General features: G+C 50.9%; 1 protein-coding gene across 5 annotated transcripts; it reads right to left on the bottom strand.

The window, feature by feature from the left end:
- Positions 1 to 1,184: 1,184 nt before the first annotated feature.
- On the bottom strand, positions 1,185 to 27,033 carry gnb1l (guanine nucleotide binding protein (G protein), beta polypeptide 1-like). Of its 5 annotated transcripts, none has more exons than XM_064353751.1 (8): positions 26,876 to 27,032; positions 26,591 to 26,643; positions 21,135 to 21,256; positions 20,694 to 20,819; positions 18,658 to 18,817; positions 15,030 to 15,122; positions 9,064 to 9,279; positions 1,185 to 3,164 (listed from the first exon to the last, which is right to left on the bottom strand). In XM_064353751.1, the coding sequence occupies exons 1-8, from the start codon at positions 26,964 to 26,966 to the stop codon at positions 2,898 to 2,900; spliced, it is 1,128 nt and encodes a 375-aa protein (XP_064209821.1). In that variant the 5' UTR covers positions 26,967 to 27,032; the 3' UTR covers positions 1,185 to 2,897. The 5 variants fall into 5 exon arrangements, with proteins under 5 accessions (XP_064209821.1, XP_064209822.1, XP_064209823.1 ...); XM_064353752.1 differs by having other exon boundaries at positions 21,135 to 21,304; positions 26,876 to 26,959; XM_064353753.1 differs by lacking the exon at positions 26,876 to 27,032 and adding an exon at positions 21,808 to 21,966 and having other exon boundaries at positions 21,135 to 21,304; positions 26,591 to 26,617.

Genomic DNA, 27,033 nt, shown 5'->3' with positions numbered 1-27,033 from the left:
TGAAGCAATTCAGGTTCAGTACCTTGCTCAAGGGTACTACAACAGCAGTGTTCCTACCCAGGAATCGAACGTATGACCATTCAGTTACAAGCCCAGTTTCTCACCCACTGTGCTACACTGCCGCCCCTAAACACACACACACAGGTGTAGCAAACTCAGTTCAAACAGTGCCAGTGTTCACCACAGGAACAACAAAACAAACAGAAAAAAGGTCTACGTTCCTTTATGAGAGAACCAGAGCATGAAGATGCTCCAACAAAGGGCGATTTCTCAATACATCTGTCTGTAACATGCAGGGACTTCACTTCAATTCAATTAGTACAATTAGACTTTTCAGACACAGTCACAAAGAGACTTCACAGAAATGGGAAACGGGAAAATTGGTAAAGACTGAGCTTGAACCTCCATAAATCCAGGAAGTGAGGTGAAATTCTTGTATGTGAAGGGTTAAAAGTATTTTGAATAATGATCTGACCCAGACTGTGACCCTTCCTCTTGTACGGTCAGTGCACGTGCACCACATGCAGCTGTTAGCACGTTCTTAGTCTTTAACTCTCAGCGGGCCGCCTGCTGTCCAGGGTTCCCCTCCTACGGGCCGCTCCAGGCCGCCCTCCTACGACCCGGTCCGGCCCCCCCTCCTATGATCCACTCCGGTCTCCCCTTCTGGGGCCCGCTCCAGGGTCACCTCCTACGACTTGCTCCGCCCCCCCCCCACAACCCAACCCTCCTACGAGTTGCTCCGGCCCCCCCCCCCACAACCCAACCCTCCTACGAGTTGCTCCGGGCCCTCTGTCAGCGACAAGCGTGGGCCGGGAGAAGTTCCGCCGTCAGGGGGCTCAGAGGGCCCTCTGATCGTCCGCAGGCCGCTGGCTGACGGGGGGGCCTTAGGGGGGGAGAGATCTGGGAAGAGACGGGCCGTCCCGGCTGCACGGACTACTGCGGGGATGAAAGGGCTCGCCGGGGGAACGGTCCCGTTCCGTCCCATCCCGTCCCGCAGGCAGGCTGGACCGCAGCTCATGGTTAAAATTCCAGCCAATCCCGTTGCACCGCTTCGGACAAATCCGTCATCATTTACCGTCAACATCTAAACGCTGAAATGAAGCAGTGGATACACTGTGGAGCGACAGAGCAGCGCTACTGTAAGGACTGCTCAAGACAAAAAGCAAAACACGATCAAACACAAACAATGTACACAATCACATTTATTTTTGCACTGCCAGTGATCTACACAAACTGAAAACTGTTGGGTGTACACAGTGGTGAAAGTCTCCCCTCTTGCGCTTATAATGCACTATAATGCACTTTGAGACCCTGATAAGTGCTATATAAATGCATAAATCCATTATTACCATTACAATAAAGTCAACAGTACAGCTGAAGGTTAGATGCTGGAAAAAAACAGACCCTTAACACACAGACACATTTAGAGCCTTACTCCAGAGGTCAGTTCTGGCCACCCCACACACACACCAACCCCTGAGGAAAGACAAAAGAACCGCGTGGAACAATGCACGACGGCCGACGGCTAGCGACCACGCCACGCTCCACAAACACCGATCCCCACCGATCAGCACCTGCGTTTCCCAGCATCCTGCGGGCTCAATGGCGACGTGTCGCGGCGCAAGAGAAATGCCGAGTCTGCCCTTTTCACCCCTCGTTCCCCCCCCCCGCTCCCCCCTCCTTCTTCTTCTCGGGGGGTGCTAAACGGAGGAAGGGCTTTTTCCTAATCGATCTCGTAAACAAAACGCCGGCGTTTGGAGGCGTATGCGCGGCCTGATTATCCCCGAGGTGACGAATGTGGTCTGGGTCAAGGCAAAGGGCGATGTTAAACTGAGAGGGGCGTAGTTTTTTTTGGGAAAAAAGAAAGAAAAAAAACGCAACAGGGATCGGACCACCGCACCGTACGCTAAAGAAAGGCGACCCCACTGGAGCAAACCTCCCACCAGCAAAGCAAACAGAATAAAACACAAAAATAATTTAAAAAACCTGACAGGAGAGAGGATTAAGATTCCTCCGCTTGAGTCTCAGGGGGGTCCAGCATGAGGAATTGACAACAGGAGTAAAAAATTTTTAAAAAATAAAACATTTTGAAGAATTTTTTTTTTTTTTTGGGAAGACCGAATGCCGGCGGTAATTTAGGGCTTTATTTTGGAACGGCACAAAGGCTTCCCGTGCCGACGTTCCGGCTCGGCTCCGGGGAAAACTGCAGGCCGGCCTTTTCCGAGCGGGGCGAGCGCCGGGATCCAGGAGCCGCGGAGAAGGAGCCAGTCGCCGCTCCAGCGCCGGCTGAGGTTTCACGCTTTACCTGGAAAGCCAGACCCGCGGCGGGACTTCATGCACATAAAAAGGCCTGAACCGATTCCCGTTTTACGGAATGCGTGTGGCACCAGGCCCGAATAATCTACTCAGGAAAACCAGATTTCAGCTGAAGGTGTTCTAATTTCTACTGCATCTTACTGTGCAGAGTGCAGTTGTTATTATACTATTAGAAAATATTTGGTTCTGCAAAATAATTCATTTTAATGAGTACATCTGTTTTTGGGAGGTTGTGGACTGCTATTTGAGTAACATGCACACAAGAGTTGATTTAACACCTTCATATGAACCAGCTCCAGGACCAACACTGTAAACCTGCCAAAGGAGGGAAAGCTGTGTGTGGGGCCAGCAGGCTAATTTCAGGCTCTGACTTTACTATCTGCTTCAATAACAAAGGATCCGTCATCCCAGCACAGCTTCGCTGCAGTCGACTGTGACGAAGACCACCGCAGAGTATCAGCCCTCTCGCTTGAAGCGGTCATGTGACCTGGCGCGGTCACGTGATCCATGGCACAGGTCCAAGGTGCAGGTGCGGACGCGTCCCGGCTAACGGCACAGCGCCCCCCGGTGGTCGTCCCCTCTCACGCGTCGCTGTACACCGACCAGACGCTGATCCGCTGGTCCTTCGAGCCGGCCGCCAGGACTCGCCGGCGGGGGTCGCCGTGGTCGGAGAAGGCGACGCAGAGCGCGGCGTCGCCGTGGTGACGGAGGACGGCCAGCGGCCTCAGCCTCTTCCAGCCGAACAGGCGCACGTGGTGGTCCCACCCGGCCGTCGCCAGGATACGCCGGTCCTGGCGCACGCGGAGCTGGGAGAACCCCGGGTTCACCACCTCGACCGAGTCCTGGAGCTGAGGAATCAGAAAGACAAGAGGGGAAAGGGGGGGCGGCGTGTTCACAACATGTCTCGGAGCAGGAGAGCTGACCCAGGGTCAGTTTCACCCTTAAGCTCATTATGGATGAAGCAGGCATACAGGACAGGGCACAACTGATCCTAGATCAGCAGTTGTACTCTGAGATGCACCAGGACCACAGGCATAGGTGTTCCGTTAAAGATCCATTGCACAGTTCCAAAGGGGAACCCCTCTGACACAGAAAAGAGGGCGCGCTTCCCAGCAAAGCGTAGCACGCTTCACGATACTGCTCGTGCAAAAACCGCCATTGTACAGCAGCCAATGCAAAAGCACGTGGCGTAGTTTACATGCGCGGGAGACAGGCAGGCGCAGGACAGGCGCTGAGTAACACATGCAAAAGGAATCCGCCCAAATGACGAGGACTGATAAACGTTACCCAGAAGGCTTTGCTGTTCACATTCACATTTACCCCTGTGCAGAGTAGGTTTTTTGGAATGTTTTTTTTCTTCTAAATTCTAAGTCACTGTTCTAGAACCCCACTGCTTTCACTTACCAGTAGTGATTGTTACATCAGCATTAGAATGTTCATTAAGAACTTTCTAATCCCATATTTGTGATCTTACACCTGAAAGGGTTAAGTTTTTCCACACACAACCTACTGACATTGAAACGTACGGCAGAAAAAATGCCATTGAACCATTGAAATACCAGTTCCACACAATAAAAAATGAGCATTACAAACTAACGAGCTCAGCGACTTCTTTAATTGTTGGGGTGGGTGGGGGGGGGGTTCTGTGCAAGTCCACCCAACAAAAATAAGACAGGAGTCCTTTCCAGCCATCTCTCGAACCATCAGCTGACACGATGATTGAGGTTCAAATGGAGGGCTAAATTACTGTTGAACCTGGCAGAGGAACCCCCGGCAGGGCTGGGGGGGGGGGGGGGCTCACCCGTCAGCCGTAAAACAGTACGGGCGGGGGGGGGGGGATGGGGGAGAATGTTCCTGCGAGCGAATGTTCCTGGGGCGACTGTTTGGTTTGGAGGCCGTTTCACGAGCGCTTGCGCTTGTCGTGAAGGCGCTCTGCATCCCGATCGAGGCGCCTTTCGCCTGACGAATCACCGCACGAAGATCGTCACGGACAGGACGATAACCCATGCACAAGCCTCCTCACGTTTTTATCAGTGATCTACAGCATCCCAGAGAAGGAAGTGATCTTAGCCACAGGTACGTTGCATCAGATCTTAGAATGTATCCGGTGCGAGAGTTTTACGGTATAGTTCTGCCATCACGTTCCAGAAGAAGCCCCTAACCACCTGACTGAACCCTGCAGGTGGAGATTCATGGTCATAGATTCAGTCCTGCTACTGGGTGAACCTCGCTGCACTAGCCACACACGGCTTAGCTATTAGCAGCACTTCAGTGCTCTTGCTAGGGAGAGCATTTTGATTGGACAGATGGGCACAGAACACCCACATCCATCTACATCTACATCTACATCTACATTACAGTCAGGCTTTCAGCAGATGCTCGTACCCAGAGCAGCTCACATAAGTACGCACAAGCAGGCACAGGCAACAAGCCAAGCTGAAGACACATCATCACTGTCACAACCAATAAAAACAGTGAACACAAAACCCACAGCATAACGCCAAGTGCCACAGTACTGCCTTAAGCAGCAGATGGCTGGGCTCTACAGAGCTACCATTTTAAGAGCATTTGCTCCTGAAAGTTGATGTGAGTGAACTATAAAAATAATTTGGGAGCACATCGACTAATTGGGATGCTCCCAAATATTTCAACTCAGGAGCACACACGCGCTCCTTGGAAATACTGTTAGTGTAGAGCCCTGTATGGGTTTGAGGATACGGTGTTAAGAAATCATCGCAGAAAGAGGGATAGTAATCCCCCTAACGAACGCTCAGCGTTCAGCGCCCACACAAACAGAAGTGTGTACGCGCCGCGCGCTAACACGCGGCCAGCCTGAATAATTAATTACAAGCCCTCGTTTGTTAAGCGCGTCGTTACCTCAGGTGGATGGTATGCCCCGGAACCGAGCGCCATCTGGCTCGCGTTACGGCTCGGGCGGCGATGGGTTCGCGTGTCCGTCTCTGTTTGTTTTGCCCTGTTTTGTCTCCCCTCGCTTGCGTCGGGGCGGGGTATTTATTTATTAAGGGGGTCAATCCGGCGCATTAAGCGCAGTAACACCAGCGGGGTGTTTATGTAGCGAGTGTCCGCGTCTGACGCCCCCCCATTTCTCTTCCACAATATGGCCCACGACCCCACAAGCCAACACACACACAGACACACATACACGTGCACATGCGCACGTACACGCACACAGACACACAAACACACGCGCACACTAATGTGCACGCCTGCACGCACGCACAGACACACACGCACACGCACACAGTAAAGTGTTAACTCCACCAGAGTTGACATTTGTCCAATTGAGAAACAAATGTAAACTCTATTGCTCTATTAGTAAAATGAACACTATCAGAGCAAAATGTACACTTTCAGAGAGGACATTTAACTGTGTGCCTGCTTGGCATTTCTAAACTTTTAAAATGGCCAGAAGATGGTAAATGGTAAATGGACTGCATTTATATAGCGCTTTTATCCAAAGCACTTTACAATTGATGCCTCTCATTCGCCAGAGCAGTTAGGTTAGGGGTAGTCTGCTCAAGGAACTGACATGCCCAGGCGGAACCGGCAACCAGCTCGACTGCAGACACGGCTTACTCCGAGCTAGTCGCCCCATATCTCCACGTTCAAAGCAACGCCTTACGTACGACTCATGCGAGCAACACAGCTGCTGGGGCTGACTGCCATCAAACGACACGTAATCACAGCCACGCGATGACCTCTAATGGAAACCCCGGCCTGCCCCCCCTCCGCCTCCTCACTCAGGGTCTTTCTCCTGTCTGAATATTCCTCTCTGGCTCCCCGAAGACCCAAGCGTGCGATTGGTCGAACTCGCCCCACCGTCACACCTGAGCCGCCAGAGACTGCGGCAGAGACGGGCGAGGGAGTCCGACAGGTCAGGGCCGAGCAGGGACGCTAAATCCTGGCCTGGCCGGGCCAGCTACCTGGCTGATGCAGCCCTCCTGACTCACAGGTGACGCTGTGCAGGCTTTGGGCACCTGGGTGAGGGGATACTGTGAGGGGCACAGCGCGGAGCTGCACCTGTGGGAGGTGTCATCGTGTGAGTAACAGTCCTCAGAAGCAGCTACGCCTGATTTACACCGCTGATCTGTCTCTGTCTCTATCACTCCTCCTCTCTCTCTCCCTCCCTCCTTTTTTCTCTCACTCTCCGAGGACCGGAGGAACCTGTCTCTCAGCGCCTGTCAGTCGCGTGAGCAAAGGGGACAGAAAACATCAGCACACGCGCACACGCGCACACACACACACACACGCACACACACACACACACACACACAAACCCATACACACACACAAACCCATACACGCACACACACACAAATCCATCCACACACCCAAACCCATATACACACACACAAACCCATACACACACGCACACACACACAACCAGTCATCCAGGTACACTCACAGAGAGACACACATCAATCCAGGTAAACTCAACCTTAACTCATGCACGAGAGAAAAGTCATCCGAGACAGACTAAAAAGGAGCAGACAGAGAAAAGAAATAGACAAAAGAAGAAGAGAGAGAAGAAGAGAGGGAGAGCAACAGCAGACGAGAGAGAGAAGAAGAGAAGAGAGAGGAGAGGGAGAGAGAGGGAAGAGAGAGAGAGAGAGAGAGAGAGAGAGAGAGAGAGAGAGAGGGAGAGAGAGCGAGAGAGAGAGAGAGAGAGAGAGAGAGAGAGAGAGAGAGACTCTGGAACCCCAGGCATGCTGATAGTGTCTTATGAGAAGCATGTGCGGTAAATTAAGTGCCCTGTCCAGAGCATATCCCCCTTATCTGCAGGCCAAAGCCCCGGCTGATAAGAGCAGTTCACAGCCCTTCACCAGGACGGGGATTCCACTGCCTTCTGTCAAACAAAGTTCCCCCCCCACCCCCACCCCCACCATGCAATCAGGACAGTGCACCTGACACTACTGCCCCTGCCCCCACCCTCTATGTCCGACCGCTCCTCCACTACTGCCCACCTCATGTTCCACCTGGGACTTCCACCTCTCTACTGTTCCACTGTTCCGCCTCCTTACTGTCCCACCTCCCTACTGTCCCACCTCCATACTGTCCCACCTCTCTACTGTTCCACTGTTCCCCCTACTGTTCCACTGTCCCACCTCTCTACTGTTCCACTGTTCCCCCACTGTTCCTCCTGTTCCCCCCCCGACTGTTCCCACTTCTCCCGCCACTGTTCCTCCGCTGTTCCACTCCCCCCACTGTTCCTCCGCTGTTCCTCCCCCACTGTTCCTCCGCTGTTCCCCCCCCACTGTTCCTCCGCTGTTCCACTCCCCTGTCCTCCCCTGTTCCTCCCCACTGTTCTCTGTTCCACTCCCCCCACTGTTCCTCCGCTGTTCCCCTCCTCCCGCTGTCCTCCGCTGTTCCACTCTCCCCCCCACTGTTCCTCCCGCTGTTCCACTCTCCCCCCCACTGTTCCTCCGGCTGTTCCACTCCCCACTGTTCCTCTCGCTGTTCCACTCTCCCCCCGACTGTTCCTCCCCTGTTCCCTCCCCCCCCACTGTTCCCAGCTCCACAGTCACCAGCAGTGATTTGTGGCCCGGTCCAGCGGCTCTAGAACCCCACCCCCCCCCCCCCCACCCCCCCACCGCAAACTACCGTTCTCTTTATTGCAGATGTGTTTTGTGTTTGCTTAAGAGCCTCTAAGGCTCTGATATTTTTATTAGCCCTCGCGGGTCATCCGTCAAACCCGGGCAGACGCTCCGCTGCCCGGCCACTGAAACACTTTTGTGGGAAGAGCCCGGGACGGCTGTCTGGACGTCACAGTGCATTTGGCGCAAGGGTAATTTAAAATCCCCCGCTTGGAACCCTCTACCAATTTATTTGTTTTCACCCCTCCCCACCCACTACCCCCCTGCCCAAAATTATAAATTAAATCTTTCTGTTTCTTTTTGGGGGTTTTTTTTTTTTTTTTTTTAAATCGGTGCAAAATAAACCAAACGGAACCAAGTTTCTTATTTTTTTGCTCTTTGACTTGGTCTGTTCCCAGTGCTGCAGTTACACGCGCAGTCCTCCGGAGGACAGCCTATTCGATTCAAAATATTTATCCTTTCACTTATTTAAAAAATATAGAAAAATTCAAGTGTCAAGCAATGTGAAGCGTAACACCAACACGCGATGCTGAGGTACGATGTTTTAACGGTGTCGCATTTGCGCACAAGTTCAAAGGTTTTTAATCTGAAATACACATGCCTTCTTTTCAATGAGAATGGTGTTGCTCGCCGTGTATAGTGATCTTACACCAGCAATGAACTATGCGGTAGATTCTGAGTGACCGGAGTAGGAGAGAGGACAGACTGTTCGGTATGAAAACAGTGTGGGCGTTGAGAAGAGAGGACGGAGCGAATGAAGGAGAACAGAGACTCAAAAAGAAAAAAATGGAAAGAGAGTGAGGGGAAGAGCAGAGACGACGACAACAGACAACAGAGAAGAGAGGGAGAGAGAGAGAGAGAGAGAGAGAGACTGAGAGAGAGAGAGAGAGAGAGAGGGGGGAGAGAGAGAGGGAGAGGGAGACGGAGAGAGAGAGAGACACCTCGGGGCAGTGTTAGGGGTATCGTGTGGGTGGCTGGTTTGGGGTGACAGTGCGTACGGCCCTCGGCCCTGTCTCTGCAGTGTAACCAGCGCCTGATTAATGAGCACAGGCCCTGCACAAACTCCTCTTCCTCACTAAATATTTTCCCCCGGCGCATCGGCGGGATGGGGGGGGGTGTCACCCTTCCTGACCTGGAGGCTCTGCTGTCCGTCAAGCGTCCAGGAGGCGAGGGCTCTCTCCGAGGACCCCGAGATGCCCCTCCCCCCGGCGGGGTCAAAGTCGAGGCACATGACGGGCTCGGGGTGCGCGGCCAGGCCGGACAGGGGCCTCCGCTGGGACACGTCCCACAGGGACAGCCAGCCGTCCTCGTGCCCCGTCAGCAGGAGGGGGCCCGTGCCAGAATCCGGCTGCAGAGTGGGGGGGAAGGAGAGGAGGAGAGAGGAGAGGAGGGAGGGAGGAGGGAGGAGAGGAGAGGAGAGGAGAGGGAGGAGATGCGGAGAAGGAGGGAGGAGAGAGAGAGAGAGGAGGAGGGAGGGGAGGAGCAAGAGAAGCCTCAAGACACAGCCATCAAACAGCGGACAAGGCGCCTGGCTGCCCAGAGGACACGCTGTGCTCATACTGCAGTCAGGGAGTGGTGGAGACAGAGCTACACTTCCTCACAACATGTAAAAAATTACCACAACATAAGGAAGCATTTCTACCCCAAGTTTATAAAAATACGCTCTGAATTTTAAATGACCTCTCCTATTTATTAGGGGGTATAGGACTACCTGCAAATTACATAACAGTTTGCCATAAACAGACAACCAGAGAGCATATTAGGATAGGCCCATATTTGTCTGTACACCGTACGTCTAGATTTATGTTTATGTGTTCCATTGTATATGTTCTTTTCTGTGCTTTGGCAACATAATGACATATCTTGTCATGCCAATAAAGCATTCTGAATTTGACAGAGAGAGAGAGAAAGTGAGAGAGGGAAGGAGAGAAAGGGAGAGTGTGAAAGAGGGAGAGAGAGAGGCAGAGAGAGAAAGAGGGAGAGAGGGAAAGAAAGAGTGTGAGTGAGAGGCAGAGAGAGGGAGAGAGAGGAGGAAGAAGAGAAAGGGAGAGTGAGAAAGAGGGAGAGAGCAGGAGAAAGAGGGAGAGAGTGGGAGCGAGAGGGGGAGAGAGAGAGAGAAACGGAAGCTGAGTGGCAGGGTAGAGCAGGGGTTATCTGGCGGAGAGCACGCTAACGCTCCCAGACGCTCTCTCCTCTCCATAAATCAGACGCTCCCACTGGCAGCCAATTACAGCGCTCGTCAATTTACTCCTCATCTGTGTCCCCGAGAGCCCGCCCCCACTTCCTCCTGTACGGAGCACGCGCGTACACACACACACACACACACACACAGACACACACAGACACACACACATATACATATACACACACACACACACACACACACACACACACATATACATCGCACACGCACACGCACGCACACACACACATATACATACACAGACACACACACACACGCACACATATACATATACACACACACGTGTACACACACACACACGCACACATACATATACATACACACACGTGCACTCACATACACCCACATGCATACACACGCATACACACACGTGCATACACACATAGGCACACATACACGCACATAAAACACAGAGTACAAACACGCACGCACACACATAAAACACGGAGTACATACACACCCGACATAAAACACAAACATACACACGTACGCACGTACACACACACACCATTCACACCCCTCGCTCCATTCTAATGGGCGGTTCTTTGCTGAAACCAGAAAGGCCTGGGAGAGCTGGCAGGTCGACGCATTTTTTATTCCAGCTAGCCCTGGATGCGTGTCGCCCCATAAATCTTCCCCTGGCAGTGCACTGTCACCATGCAAATTAATTTCAGGTTCCATTTGCATTTACACATCAAACGACGCGGAGCCAGGGATCATTCCTGAGGAAGACGGCCGCGACACGCCCACGAACGAAGGGCTCCACCAAAAACGTATCTGCCGTGCGTGCACTCTCACGGGGTTCCGGCAAATTCTTTCCGCACGGCGACGGGGGGGGAAGCGATACGTCGAGGAACGCGGCCGGGTCGTAAATCAGCTCGGCAGAGGAGAACGTACAGCGAGGAGAGCTGATAAACCAGCAGGCCCCATATTTCACCGTCCCGTCGAGGCGGGGGGGAGGCGGGCGGGGGGGAGGCCTTTCGGAGCAGATTTACGGCTGAGGAGGTGTCGCGTGTTCCCCCGGGGGCTAGCAGCCGGGCCGCTGGCCCCGCCTCCCCCTGTCAGCTCTGGCAGGACCCGACTGACGCAGCCCACACCGCGCCCGTGAACTACACCTCCACCTGATACCGACGCACGGGATAACCCCTCCCCTCCCCTCGCCAACGGCTCACGCCTTGAACCGCCATGGGAACCAGGGAGCGTAGCTGTCTGAGTTCAGGGAGCGTCCTCGCGTTACCTCCACCCATGGGAAACGAAGGTGCCCGGCACCACCCGAGCCCAGGGAGCGTCCTCGTTTTACCTGACGGGGGCACCCCATGCGGTCTGAATTCAGGGAACATCCTTCTTTGTCATGTCCCAAGGGAAAACAAACACTGCCACCATGCTCTCTCAGTTCAGGGCGCATCCTCATTTAACCTCTTCCTGCAAAAAACAAAGACTCCCAGCAGCTGTCCAAGTTCGGGGGGGGGTGGGGTGGGGCGATCAATATTTTACCACGCTACTGAGAAAAACAAAGACTGGCCATGACCATCTGAGTTCAGGGAGCACCCTCGTTTTACCATCTACGGTGAAAAACGAAGACTCCCCAGAGCGTCTTTGTTCAGGGGACGTCTTCATTTTACCAGCTCCCATGAAAAATGAAGGCTTCCCAGGGCATCTTTGTTAAGGGGTCGTCTCCGTTTTACACACTGCCGTGAAAAATGAAGGCTCCCCACAGTGTCTTTGCTCAGAGGACGTCTTCGTTTTACCTGCTCCTGCGAGACCAGGGGGGCGTCCGTGTTTTACCGAAACCCGTGAAAAGCGAAGCCTCCTGCGCCACTCCCTCCAGGGACATTCCCACTGCCCTTTTTTTTTTTACGGTCCCTAAAGGGCGGCAGACAGGGTGAGGCCACAGGAGAACCTTTGCATACCGGCTCACTCTGAGCGATCGTGCACTCCGTATTCAAAAAGGCACGGAGGGAAAATTCTTTCCATATGTGTAAGGGCCAAAAGCCGAAGACTCACACACCCCTCCCCTTTTTTTTTTAAGTCTATGACCTTTCCCCCCCACTTAATGGTAATAGTTTTTTTCCCCCCACCGCTTAAACAAATTATAGACAGAGCCGTGTATTCCTTATAAACACATCACTAACTACAATATTAAGAGATTAAAAAAACAAATAAAAACAAACGGCGAATCAAGTCCCCGCCGCCTCCCAGCTAGCCGCTAAACATTACCGTCTGTTGGCCCCCTGGCCCCCTGCACTTCAGCTAAGTGTAGGAGCCCTTTGATTGATGATGTCACAGGGCAAAGGTCGCGGAACCCTGGGCAGACACCTAATTCATTATATCCTCCGCGAGAGAGAGAGGGAGAGGGAGGGAGAGGGAGGGAGAGAGAGCGAGCGCTTGGCCGGAGCGCGGCTCACACTTGAGGAAAAGATTCATCATTTACACAGCTGGTCAGACGGGAGCGCTGGCAGCAGACCGCGGCAGTGGTGCAGCGGGCAGTTCTACTGTAAGACTGGGAAATTCGCTGCGCCCCTCCCCACCACCCCACCACCACCAACACTGCGGACTACTGGGAGGAGCCGGGCGGAGGGCTTTCCCAGCAGGCGCGGCGCAGGAGGACGCTCGTCGATGGGAGAGAGAGGCGATTCTGTGCGACAGGGACCATACTGCACTGGGCAAGAGGAAGCCGAACTGAAAGAAAGTGATACTTAATACGCCATTTAATCCTCTCCATAAGTCCAGAGGTTAGATGTCTAATTCCGCCAATATATTTGTTTGCAGATCTCTGCCGACACGATGGAGGAGACAGACGCAGCATCGGGAGGGAAGGGGAGGACGACACAGCCTCTCCTACACCTCCACTTCCAGTTTGGCAATTTGGAAAATTCCTTTAATTTGATTTTGACTCAGTCAATTCAGAAAGTTAGTTGAAATTCTGTTTGTTACAGCCTGATTGTCAGTATGCAGTGGATTCAAATGAACTGAAATGCAGTGGATTCAAATGAACTGAAATGCAGTGGATGCAAGTGAACTGAATTGCAGTGGATGCAATTGAACTGAAATGCAGTGGATTCAAATGAACTGAAATGCAGTGGATGCAAGTGAACTGAAATGCAGTGGATGCAAGTGAACTGAAATGCAGTGGATGCAAGTGAACTGAAATGCAGTGGATGCCAATTACAGTAACTGAAATGCAGTGGATGCCAATTACAGTAACTGAAATGCAGTGGATGCAAATGAGCCAAGTGCAGACTGCACGGCGTTCAGTGACTCCTGCGGCGAGCTGCCACTCCCTCCCCCAGTTAAAAAGCTAGCGCGGGGCAGATGTGGGCGTTTCGCGTTTATGTAACCGTCGCTGGGGCGTGTCGTCACGGTTGCGTATTCGTTCGGCTGGCCCGCGAAAGCGTTCAGCCCGACGCTGACTGCCTGTCACCCCGGACCCGGGGTGAAGTCTCGTTCTGCCCGCGGAGGAGGCCATCACCACCGCGGGCTAGCGCCACGGGCAGACGAGACCCAAACTACCCGCGCTCCTGAAAAACGGAAAAAAGTAAAGAAAAAAAGGTAATAAAAGGAAAAGCAGGAAAACGAGCGGCGGTAGAAAACATTGCTCCGTTAGCCGTAAGTACCGCCCCCCGGCCACGATGCCAGACAGACTTTTTCGGACGCCCACTTCCTGTTTAACACCGGGAAAAAAAACCCCTCCCTGGCTCTGATCCCACCCACCCAGCCAAACGTCCAACCTGCATGAACGATTTCGCATTCTGTGAAAGGGTATAACGTAAACACATTTTCACACAGCCGATATTAATTACCCGTAATAATAATTAGTCCTGATGGGGGGGGGGGGGAAGGCCGCTGGGAACCCGCGTCCGCAGCCGGCTGTTTGACACACGGCCTCGAACCCGAGCCGCTCCAAACAGCCTAATTACAGAGCGCCGGGCCGGGGCGCAGACGACGCGCTGAGAAATGCGCCGGGAGAGAGAGCGGTCCGGGACAGGCCGGGCGATAAATCACACGCAACGTCTCCCCGCCCCCGCCGCCGCCGCCGCCGCCGTCTGTTTACGCGCCTGTCAAGCGTCCCGCGGCGGGCTTCCCGCCAAACTCTTCGTGTCTTGGCGTTACTCGATTTCTTTCTTTTTTTCTTTTTAACAGCGCCGTTCGCACAAAGGAGAAAAAAGTGCCGCAACGCGCTCCGGATACTGAAAGAGCAATTATGAGCTACAAGTTAAATCACAAAAGTGCAACGAGTCGCGGCAAGACACTCACAATAGCCGCAGTGAGCTATTAGTAACAACAAGCAGTTAACATTTACATTAGCTCCAAATAAAAGACGGCATGATAGGTTACTGAATGAAAATCAAACTGTTTATATGCGCTAAAAACAGAGGCATTTGAGAGAGGTCGAGACATGGGGAACGGAAAATTCTAGAAGAACGCACCGCTGCACTGGTGCCCTGGCATTAATGACTTTGCCGTGTCTTGTAAAAATTTGGGGACAGGAGCGGCTGCCGCCACTGCTCACCTGAAATGGGGCGTGCCGGGGGTGTACCAGGGGGGCGCATGGGGGGCTTCCCCAAGGAGATCCCCAAGTGCCAGCTGTTGGCTAAGCGGCCTATTACACACCTCTGTTTGGCTAGCCACTTTTAAATGGACCAATCACAAAATTTCTTGAGACTGAGGGGAATAAAATTAATCTAGCCAGGCATGTTTTTAATCTGTGAGGCATTCGTGTCATTCATTTTTTTTCATAAAAATGATGTCATCAGAACAATTTGTCTCCCTGACACCAACACTCCCTAGCTGGGTACCTTTCTCACTACTCAGAAATTTGGGGAACGCCCTGGGCGTGGGTGGGGGAGGGGAGGGGGGGTACCTGTGCTCCTCAGGGTGCCACGCCCGCTCCTTACCTGCCACAGTTTGGCGCACATGAGCATCCCCCGCTTGGCGTCGGGCTTCAGAGAACACACCTGCGTTTTGCTGGCCAGGTCAATGAGTTTAATCTGCAGGGGAGGACCAATAAGAGCCAGTCAATCATCCTATCACTGCCACTGCCAATACATTCACTCAGTCACACCAGTTACAACCAGACTGATCCACACATTCACTCAGTCACACCAGTTACAACCAGACTGATCCACACATTCACTCATTCACACCCAACCTGACGCATACATTCACTCAGTCACACCAGTCACAATAAGACCGATCCACACATTCACTCAGTCACACCAGTTACAACCAGACCGATCCACACATTCACACCCAACCTGACGCATACATTCACTCAGTCACACCAGTCACAATAAGACTGATTCACACATTCACTCAGTCACACCCAACCTGACGCATACATTCACTCAGTCACACCAGTCACAGTAAGACTGATCCACACATTCACTCAGTCACACCAGTTACAATAAGACTGATCCACACATTCACTCATTCACACCCAACCTGACGCATACATTCACTCAGTCACACCAGTCACAATAAGACCGATCCACACATTCACTCAGTCACACCAGTTACAACCAGACCGATCCACACATTCACACCCAACCTGACGCATACATTCACTCAGTCACACCAGTGACAGCCAGACTGATATTGCTCTTATCCAGAGCGAATCACAGAAGACATTAATCTGATTGACGTGAGCAACAGTGCCAGACCGGGCCAACATCATCCTCACACCAGTGGGTAGAGAGGCAACATCGCTACAGAACCAAAAACCAAGCTGCTAATTCTGAACATGCACAGATTACACCCACAGGAAGCCCTAAGACCAGAAACACAAAGCCCTGAAAACTGGGTTAATACTAACACACACACTCCAAGAGTTTCTTGGCATAAGGTTCTGAGAAAATGTCGTAACAGGAAATAAAGCAAGATGGTTTTATTTATCCGCATCCAGGCTAACATTTAGAGCAGCAGGTCTTCATCAGATGATCACTTTATCTCTGGAGCACAAGTGCGTTTTCACTCCTTGCATCAATTTTAATACCCCCTGGCACTAAACTCACATTTATCCTGCGCTTATTCTCTCATCACACCATTCATTGTTTTAACAGCATCTTATCTCCAGTGTGCTTTGAGTTGTACATACGAATCTAACTGCAAATCCATTTTCCCTAACATAAATAATAAATATTGACAAATCGGACTAATCGATTGGTTGATTAATTGGTTGACTGACTGATTGATAAATTGATTACTCCAGGACAAACCCTCTGTGAAGCACACACACCCAGCTAACTCATATCCATCTAGCTGTAGCAGGTCTGCACACCAACAGACCACCACCCACCCCAGCAGACATCCACCCAGTGACCTCCACTCACCCCAGAGACATCCACCCAGCCACACAGACATCCACCCACCACCCAAACAGACCTCCTCCCACCCCAACAGACCTCCACCTGGAGGCCTCCAGCCACCCAAACAGACCTCCTCCCACTCACAGGGACCTCCCCCTACTCATAGGGACCTCCACCCGCCACACAGAGAGCTCCTGGCAGACAGTCAGCTCGTCTAAATTAAAGCTTAATAACACATTCAGGCTCCCAGCCAGCCGCTCCCACCATCTCCTCAAACCGAAAAATCTGCCCCGGCCGAAAAGATCTGCTCCGGCTTACTCAAGCTGGGACACGACTCCCCCTGATTCAGCACCGAAGGAAACGTGCCCAAACGCTCGGTGGTAAAAAAAAAAACATAAATTTAAAAAAAGGAAATGACCGTTTTCCCTTTTTTATAACGGCATTACAACTGTCATTACGGTGACATCATCCGGCCAAAGTGAGACTCACACCGCCAGCGAATTATACTGGAGGCCGATTTCTACGTTCGATATGTTGCTACGTTTTTCATAAGAAAAGAGGCTGCGCTCGTTTCAAGATGAACACAATATAATCACTATAATATAAACTACACAGGGAAACTGTGAGCGAGAGAGGGAGGGAGGGAGGGGAGGAGAGGAGGAATTAAGCGCTTGGATAAGCGTAATAAGGTCATTACCATTACCAAAAGGAGAAAAGATATAAATTACCCTCCCAAGTTTTAGCAACCGAGTTCCGGAGCCGTAATGATGGAGATACATCCTCATTAGAAGGCAAATGAAACATCTCGTTCAGAGGCGGATTCATATTTTATCAGGACAGCACATCTGTAGCGCAGGCTCCCCTTCACAAAGACGCTATTAACGAGCGCTTTAGCCTCAGGTGCAGCGCGCTAACGCTGAGCGCCGCCGCTAACGCTGCCCATAAATAAAATGATAAACCCCCCCCCCCCCCCCCCGCCGCTCCATCAATTAACGGCTGACGCGGGAGTCGCCGCTGGCAACGATCCGCGCCGCGGTAAACATTAAACCTGCCAGGCCAGGAGAGGAGAGGAGAGGAGAGGAAATCGATGATGTCATCCCCCTGCCTCTGGCCCAAAGTCAATCCCAGAGTGCAACGCTGCAACGCTTCCTCTCTCTTCTTTTTTCTTCTCCTTGTTGTTGCGTGTGGAGGACTGTACAGGGCCGACGGGGGCTGTGACACGGACAGGCGGGTGAGCAGATCAGTCCCAGCATGCAACGCTGGGACTGGGGAGGTTTGTGCAGGAGGCGGGACAGGGGACAGGTGAGAGGTGAGAGGCTCAGGTGCCGTCGCGGGGAGGCACAAAGGGGTCTTTGAGGGACGGAGGCTGGCGGACGCCCCACTCGCGGGACGCCTGTCTGTCTCTGGCGGTCGGGGGTTGGCGGAGTCACGCGTGAAGGGGGGGGGGGTGGAATTGGATGACTGGAGAGCCCTTTCATGTGAGGCATAACATGAATCTGGTGCTAAGGGGGGGGGGGGGGCTCCAAAAACCCCGCCCACCCAGCTCTCCTTCACGGCTCACTGTCCCGTGGTCACACTCTCGAGCTCACGTCCCCTTACTGTCTCCCCCCCACTCACTCCTCAACAACGCACCACACACACATCACCCACACACACACACTACACATCTCACCCAAACACACACACATACACACACTCACAGGGAGCCTTTATTCGGGAACATTCAGGAATAATGCAAAAACACTAGTGGCTCTCAGAGATATTTATGGTCTGAAAATCAGTGCTTAATTTTTCATTTCGCTTAATCAGGAAAAGCCTGGAAAAATCACCATGCACTGATATATACAGCCACGTAAAAAGAGTTTCAGACAAATCATGAATGAGAAAGTTAACTGAGTTCACCTCCACTATGGGTCTGATGATGGTGATCATCACCACCATAATCATAATTATCATCATCATCGTAATTGTGGTGATGATTAGGGGTTCCCAATCCTTGTCCTGGAGAGCCGTAAAGGAGTGTAGGTTTTGGTTGTTATTCAGTACTCATGAATTAAAGCTACTGTTTACAGCTCAACTTGTCCCACCTGGTTTCTTAGGTATTATTGGTAGCTGATTTTCAGGTAAAAACATGAACCAGCTGCTGCCCTGTGGCTCTCCAGGACCAGTGCTAAGGACCTATAATCATTTTCATGACCATGACCGTCCTCTTCCTCACCTCCTCCGTGAGGGGTCCAGGGTGGGCCAGCAGGCTGAGCCCGGAGCTCTGCAGCAGGGAGCATTGGCAGAACCCCACGCTGCCGGTGCTGAAGGAGTCCAGAACATCACTCCGGCCCTCACTCAGGTCCCAGGTGCACACCCGCATGTCCCGACCCTGGCTGAGCACGCACACACGTATGCACATACACACACACACACACACACACACACAGCACACACACACGTATGCATACACACACACGCACAAGCATACGCATGTACACACATGCACACACACAAGTGTACACACGCAAATTCACGCACACGCATGCAAGTGCACACACATGCAAGAAAAGCACATGCATGCACATACACACACATGCAAGAAAAAACACATGCATGCATATACACACACACATCCACACACACACACACAAACATGCACACGCACACACACACAGTGTCAGTAAGGGAACTCCCCATGCAGGTGTATAGGTTATGTCATCACTACCATCCATTTCATATTCCACTAAGATCGATCAGCGCTGTGGAAAATGCCGGAGACGGCTGGGAGTAAAAAATGGGGTGTTGAGCTCCGGTCACTTTTAGCGCGTAGCGGATTTGGACAGGGGAAACACGATCCCACCTACTCCAGCGCCACCGCTCGGAAACATTTCGCGCACACAGACCCGGGTATTTGAAATAAGCATCGCACGAACTCATCGCAGCTCCTCAAAAGAAGCGGCTCTGTGTTTCAGGCGACGGTTGCGTTACCGTTTTACCGCGGTAATTGACTCCTCTGTCAACAACATGCAAATTACAGCCCGTGGATTAAAAAGCCAGCCGCTAAGCGAACATCAACAACGATCCTGATGAGTCACCTCAATTTGTCATTTACCGCTGACTAATTACTCGCACTGTCGTGTTGACTCACAGAGCAGTGCTCATTGGCTAATGACACAACCTCACACCACTGATGTCACTCAGTCGCATTCATAATAAAGTGACACACGGTGCCAGTGTTTACAGCTAGCACAGCACAACTTGTTTTTGGCAGTGTCTTATTAAAAAAATATATATATATAAACATTGACACTGTAACAAAATATTAAGGTTCCCCACTAATTATAGAATAACTACACTGTAAATCAAGGAGGAGATAATATTTCAACAAATACTTAATGCACGTACAACATGCTTCGACCCTCCTTACAAAGTTTATGTTACAAGTTCACGTATTTCATCCACAAAATGTCTGACACTGTCAACATTACTTCCAGTATTAGGCCTCTACAGAGCAAAAAAAACATGTAAAATGAGCAAAAAACAACCTGGTATTTAACCGAGCCATCGTCACTTAATTTAATCTGGCATTCTCGTGGATTTAGGTTCGGTTGCATAAACTTGCTGTTGGTGCAAAAAAAACATTAACTTTACAACCACTCTCTACACCACTCCGCTCAAGAAGAGGATTTTTCGGAAGTCGGCTCCACCCGCTGTCAGAACCTTCCAGACTAATCCATTCCGTCAGCGCGGTAATTTGTCGGATCACGGCGAGCTCGTTACGGCCGCTCCCTCTCTTGATCTAATTAATCGCAGCTAATTACCCCGATGCGTGCTCAGCCAGTGGCAACTTGAGAGACGGGTTGCCAAATTCATCTGAATTGCAGGCCGCAAAAATGGGCCTAGCCCAACGCAGCGATGTTCTCTGTCATCCCGGGGACAGATGTGCGCATGAGGGTAACGCTACATCCTGCAGAGCGGTTCTTACGATGGGCAATCTGCATGCTGCAATTCAGCAGGCAGTAAAAGTGTATTTAATAAGGAGTGCACTCAAAATGAGTGTTTATTTGGAACTGGCTGAGGTTTCACTCCGTCAATGTGTCAAGACCTTTTCCCCAACTGTTTGAGATCTCAATCATACTTTCATCGGTGTTCACAAAACAACAGTCTACATTGATTAAAAAAAGAAATATAAAAGCAATAAAAAGTTTACTGAATCTTCATTAGGGACCCAGGCCTACTGGAGCCAGGAGGCACGGTTTGGGAGATCACCTGATGAGGGCGTCTCTCGAACCGAGCGTGTCCAGCCAGATCACGGAAGCCCCCCCGTGGCCTTCTAGAACCTTCTCCGCTCTCCTGGTGGTCAGGTTCCACACGTGGATGGCCCCTTTCCCTGACCTGTAGCAAAAGGGTCCCCCCCCCAGGGTGGATGATGATGATGTCATTAACACTCTGCACCATCAGATCTAACACTACTTCAATGCTACATGTCGGCTTGGAGATCCAGCATTCCAGGCATTTTTCCATTTAGAGTTACATTCAGGCAGATACTCCCCCCCCCCCAGAGCCAATCACCAGCCATCAGCATCACAGCAGAGAGGTGCAGTCAGTGCATAAACCAGCCAGCAAAGCGCCACAGCAGAAATCAGGGGTGCACTGCTTTAGCCCTTTAAGGTGTACGGTGATACGGAGGGGGGGGGGGGTGACACTCACCCCGAGAAGAGCAGCGGGGGTCCTGGGTCCCCGCAGCGGAAGTGTAGGGTGTTAACAGGGGCTCCGGACCCCCGCAGGATGAACTCGGGCACAGGAGGAGGGAGAGCCATCACCGGGGATCCCTAAAATCGACCCGGGACAGCTACATCAGCCGAGGTCTCACCTGTAACCTGAGCATCAACAGAGTGCAAGCACCACATTTACACGGATGTCACTTAGCTAACACTCTTACACAGCTTACAGATCTTTTAAACAAACCTTACACTTATACGGCAGGATACTTTCCTGAAGCGGCTCAAGTTAAATTTAACGGGAATCTAATACGCATCACTCATCTTCAAGTGAGTGATGCTTATTAGAGTTTTTAAAATCCCCAGAAAACTCTACACTGGACATTCAGAACAAAGCACGCAGCAAGTAACTTGAACTGACAAGGCTGACAGGAAAACAGCTCTTTTACTAATAATACTGCCCACAGCAATTCCTAACATAACTCGGACCACAATCACGCCAATGAACATCTGCAAGTGGCAGAAACGACAGTTAATGATGTCAGTTCACAAACATGCACAAACTAACGGCAGGAAGTGTCATGATAAAATAGTTATACTTGGGTTGACAGTTAGTTCACTTTTTTCTGACTGTATCAAATTAAATCAAGACAGAAGGAAACCTTTGTCCCGCCAGCTGTTGCGATCTGGACTGGAACCAGCAGCCCCCCCCCGTCTGAAGGCGGCTGTCGATGCAGCGCCTTCGCCGTTTGCGGTTTTGGGCCGACGCACTGATCCTGTTGCAGTTCGGCCTGATTGGCCGTCATTCTGTTTCCTTAAATCTGAGCGAACGCCACGACGAAGAACGCATTTTAAACCAGGCATCGGATTGGATAAAAAACAATCAAACTTAAGATCAACTGTGGCACGTTACGTCAAACGATCGTAGCTCTTTTCCAGGAATCCTGACGTTCCAATTGGAATAATTTGAATGCGATTAAATTTTATCTTTATATCTCGGAATCTCAATTCTCTACAAATATAAATAAACCCCCTGGGCAAGAAGTGAAGAAACTTGTACATGACAGAAGATTTTACTTTCTCCCCTTCTTCTTTCCAAAAAGAACGGTTACCCAATACGCCATAAATCACTGCGAGACAGCCTAATTACTGAAAACAGAACAGATATTCAGGTCTTTATAGCTTTATTTTTTTTATCAACAGCAGTTTCTGAAAGGGCAGCAGCGAAGCTTTTATGTTCGGTGCAGAGGTACGGCAGGGCTCCGCTTGAAACTCAGCCAACCGCAGAAGCGCCGGAGGGCAAACGCGTCAAACGTCTGATCACACGGAAACGTCGACGCCGACCGACTCAGCCCGCGGTAGCGTCGCGGAGCTGAAGTACACACACAACTCGCAGCGCCGTAAAGAGCTAGCCGCGGTAAAGGGCCAGCTGCTGTAGAGAGCCAGGCGCGGTAAAGAGTTAGCCGCGGAAAAGATCTAGCCGCTGTAAAGTGCTAGCTGCAGTAAAGAGTTAGTCGCGGTAAAGGGCTAGCTGCTGTAGAGAGCTAGCCGTGGAAGAGAGCTAGCCGCGGTAAAGATCTAGCCGTAGTAAAGATCTAGCCGCTGTAAGGAGCTAGCCGCAGTAAAGAGCTAGCCGCTGTAAAGGGTTAGCTGTGGTAAAGAGCTAGCCGCTGTAAGGAGCTAGCCGCGGTAGAGAGCTAGCTGCTGTAAGGAGCTAGCCGCGACCGGGCGCTAAGGCCGCTACTCCCGCTTGTTTGTAAGGTTACCCGGGCCACCCCCGACGTCCCCCCGTTTTTTTATGTGTAATAACCCCCCGACCCCGACCCCTCAGTCGCCACACGCTGAAACCGGAGCCAGAGGTATTTTAGCAAACCTCATTTTCGGGAGGTTAGCAGTTAAATTGCCCATGTTAATCCGTCAAGCGGAGACGGGCCTTCGTCCAGCCTTCCAAATTAACAAAAGGGCACCGGAGTGCCCTCTGAGGCTAACCTTGCAGAAAGGGCTGTCATTGAGCCTCTCCCACCCCCCCACCACCCCCACACACAACAGGACAGGTGATACCTGTTACCTGGCTGCTGCCGCCTGGGCCAAACAGAAAGAGCCAAACCCGGGCTCGCTCAGCCACTTTGTTAGCTCGATGTGTTATCAGTCACGCTAGGCTGCAGAACTGCACCATACACAAATGGAATTTAGCGCAGTGAACTAAGTATATGTGGACTTCATGGGGAAGAAGACACACTGTGGTCTGTAGGTGCAGGCTGTGACACCCACAGCTGAACCCACGACCCCTGAGGCACCACGTCAACCGGGGAACCAGTAGCGGCACCAGAGTTCCAATCACGGGTGCACTGGAGAAATCTGCAGATCTGAGGACAGACCCAATCAGGGTTTTGGGGGGGATAAACAAAGATGTTAAGCCACGACAATCCGGACCCTTCGAGAAATCCCATTCTCTAGGGACTCAACCACCTACAACCCGTTCCCTCCAAATACTGCAGTCCTTGCACCAGCTCACCATGCAGCTTAAACTACCTCCTGCTGCATGGAGTACGATCTTCCCCAGCACTGACCTGACAAGCAGCACCGCATTGCACTGTGAGTTTTAATAAAGGAACAGGTCCTTTTCATAACCAGGGGAACAGAAGATAACCACAGAGGAAGAGTGGGTCCCTGGCCCTGCCATTCACCCACAATGCCCCCCCCCACGCCCCCACGCCCCAACTCCCTCCCTCCCTGCAAGATCAGCGTTTCATTAAATATGGCCCACGTAACAAAAAAACATTTATGGAAAAAAGCAACAAAAAAAAAAAGCGGATTAGTAATTAAACTCGAGGCCGGGGGAGGGGGGGGGTAGAAACCGCGCAGGTTAGGCTGATTAATATACCCCCGTATAACTGTCCCTCTGCCCGGGGAAGAGACGGGGGGGAAGATTGAGGTCTCGGCTACCGCTGAAACAGATAAGACAGCTCCAGTAATCTGACTCTAAGTCTGCGGATAAAGGCAGTTTGTCTCCTCGCGGTCCGTCTGTCAACACCTCCCGGGTAATTAGGCCTAATTATGAGAGAGAGTTCGCTTCCCCTTCATGTTATTAAATAAGGGGCAGGTTTGCTGGCCAGGCATCTTTCAACGGCGGCAAGGGGGCTGGCGACCTTCAGATCAAACGAAGCCACTATCTGTGCCCCCTCCCGCTTGGTTTTTTTTTTTTTTACATGGGGGGGTGGCCATTTTAATGCCGGCTTCAAAGTTTGAGAATAAGCCGTCCGCATTCCATACCGCGCTCTTTTGAGTTGGTATCATGTGATAGGCAGCCAACCACCTGAAGTGCCCTCTGTCATATTTTACCCCATTCATAAATAAGACCCCAGACACGCAGGCCACAAAGGGTTGTTATGGAAACTATACGCCCGGCTTGACAAAACCTATTATTCTGGGTCGGAGCCAAAATGGTTCCTCTGACATGCTTATTATCCCATGTGAGAACAGCACATCCTGAAAAGGGGCTTTGCCAGGAAATGGAAACCTTCATAATGGTTCCATGGTGCATTCTGGGTAATAATTCAGTTGAATGGAAATCATTTATCGGGGGAACTAAAATAAAGAGGCCAAATGAATGCATTAGGGAATGCAAGGAGGGTCCAGCAACCCAGGGACATGATGCCAGGCAGGCCTTGCAGAGAATGGACTTCCTCTCAAAAGCAGAGTTCCTCCAGGGATTTGTTTCCCACTGGGGAGTTTTAACTTCGAACTGTGTTTGTTTCAGCACTGGGGAGTTTTTTTTTTTTTAACCTCACTTGCAGGTTTTTGGGGGTTAAGGCCTGGTCTTCCCCAATTTTCTGATTTCCTGTACAGCGTCTTGGTGACTGCATCTCCATGTAACTGCTACACAAACAAAATTAAATTCAATCAAATTGTGCAGTTACAACTCAAGGAAAATGGTAGGTAGTCCTAAATTACTAGGTATTGCAATAATAAAGTGAAAAATTTTCAAGGCCTCCTGAAAGCAAAACTCTGGCATCCAACTTTGACTCCCAGTTGAGGAGCAAGAGCAGATCATACTTTAGCCATTACTCATTCTATTCTCCATTGAAACACCTTATCAGGGCCTTATCTTCAGTCTCCCTCTCTGTTTCTTCTTGTGCATTTCCACTTCACTGAAGGACATATTAAATTTTTAACCATTACTCAGCTTCACCTCCAACGTTCACAAGAGACACCCACACCCCCTTCCCAAAAAAAAAAAAAAGTCTAATTCACTTCAGGAGGAAACGATTTTTTGCTGAATGGAAACCCAGGTCTATTATAAAGTCGAGTTAAATAAACAAGGTAGGAAGTGTCGAGGACACACACCCTTTATTGTGCGTCTGAACGCACTGGGGTGGGGTGGGGGGGAATGCATGCTGGAAAAACAGGCCGGTGTAAGATAGAGATTGGGGGGGGGGGGTGGGGGGTGAAGTCAGACACAAGTGCGCCCACGCCCCCGCTGTCACTCACGGCAACAGGAGGGGGAAGAGGTGCCATTGTTCCCGGTAATGGCGTGAATGTGGTGCAGGAGCCCGTGGAAGATAAGGCCTCAGTGGCGTCCTGGGTCCCGCTGCAGCTACTGATGGAGCACTTTGTCACCGCGCCTTGATTTAGGGGGGGGCAATACTGCCAAGAGCCGACAAACAAGGGCCTGCAGGTACTTCTGTCTTATCTGTTAGCATTATCACCAATTTCCTCCGGCGGGTGTTTGACAAGACACCCACCCCCCTCCCAAAAAGGAAAGCAAAGAGAGGAAGAGAGGATGGAGGAGTTCCTATATTATGTATGTTTCAGCCATGTTATCTCTCTCAGAGCGATGATCTTAGGAATATCCACACCGGTATTTATCAATGATACGTTTAAGCTATTGAAGGGTTTTTGTCTACCCGTACTATGCTGCATTGTTGAGCTGAATCTTTGCTGCAAACCACCAAGTTAACTATTGCCTATTGTCACAAAAAAAATTTTTTTTTTTTAAAACAGGAGATGCATGTCAAATTTGGATTGAAAACGAGACTTTATAAAACGTTGCACGCTTTAAAAGATATTGTTAAATGTTAACCTTATTCCTAATGACGTAAATTATATGTACAGTAAGACAGAGTATTGTCACACACATAGGCTACTTGGTAAGAAATCGCTGATAGATATTGGTGATATTTTTAATGATTGTGCTTTGGCAGAAAATAAACAAAGGTTTATGAGTAATACTCGAAGCAATACAACAAGCTGGCTCTTTTTGCATTGCTTGCGGCAGAAGTAAACATTTGTTTACTTAAAGTTAATTCGTATTGAAAGGCTGTGGACGTGCATTGAAAAGACAAACCGTTAAGTCCAACTAAATCAGAAAGCTATTCGCGCGAAGAGGTCCAACACAAACTCATTCGCTAGTACACTTGCATGTTTATCTACAGATCTACAAACCTGGTGACGCCGGTTGGGTTCATATTTATTAGACGTTCCCAAGGTCGAAACCTCTGTAAGGAAAAATAACACAATTAGCTAACTTGCCGAAATATGTATCTGTCGCTTATAAATTCAACCTTAGAATGTTTCGGAGAGCAACACAGGCTACCTGGCTAGCGTGCTTTAACATTTAAAACAAATTAACGTATCCCATAAGCAAGTGAATTTCACACGAACGCAGCTTAATTAGCTACATTCCAGCGTGCAAACACATACAGGAATAATGATGTAAAGTTTGCATACTAGTGTTATGTAGTCCGGCCACCCTCTTTTGGTTGTTCTGCAAAAGCTGCAGCAAGCAGCGGCAGTAGAAAACGCGTGGGGAACAAAACATGCGACGATGAACTTGAAGGACCCATTCTACACGAGCAGGGCGTCCGCGCAGTGCCGGATCTTTCAGC

The sequence above is a fragment of the Anguilla rostrata genome, chromosome 10 (genome assembly GCF_018555375.3).
Source record: "Anguilla rostrata isolate EN2019 chromosome 10, ASM1855537v3, whole genome shotgun sequence".
In the NCBI taxonomy this organism is placed as follows: Eukaryota; Metazoa; Chordata; class Actinopteri; order Anguilliformes; family Anguillidae; genus Anguilla; species Anguilla rostrata.
This window is presented reverse-complemented; position numbering and strand designations above follow the sequence as displayed.

Bases quoted from the DNA above. Each gene is read 5' to 3' on its own strand.
- gnb1l (XM_064353751.1), bottom strand. From the start codon at position 26,966: ATGTTTTGTTCCCCACGCGTTTTCTACTGCCGCTGCTTGCTGCAGCTT. The intron at 21,257-26,590 runs GTTTGTAGATCT...GGTCGATTTTAG, and splicing joins AACCCAACCGGCGTCACCAG to GGATCCCCGGTGATGGCTCT. The intron at 15,123-18,657 runs GTGAGGAAGAGG...CCTCCCCTGCAG, and splicing joins CTGGACCCCTCACGGAGGAG to ATTAAACTCATTGACCTGGC.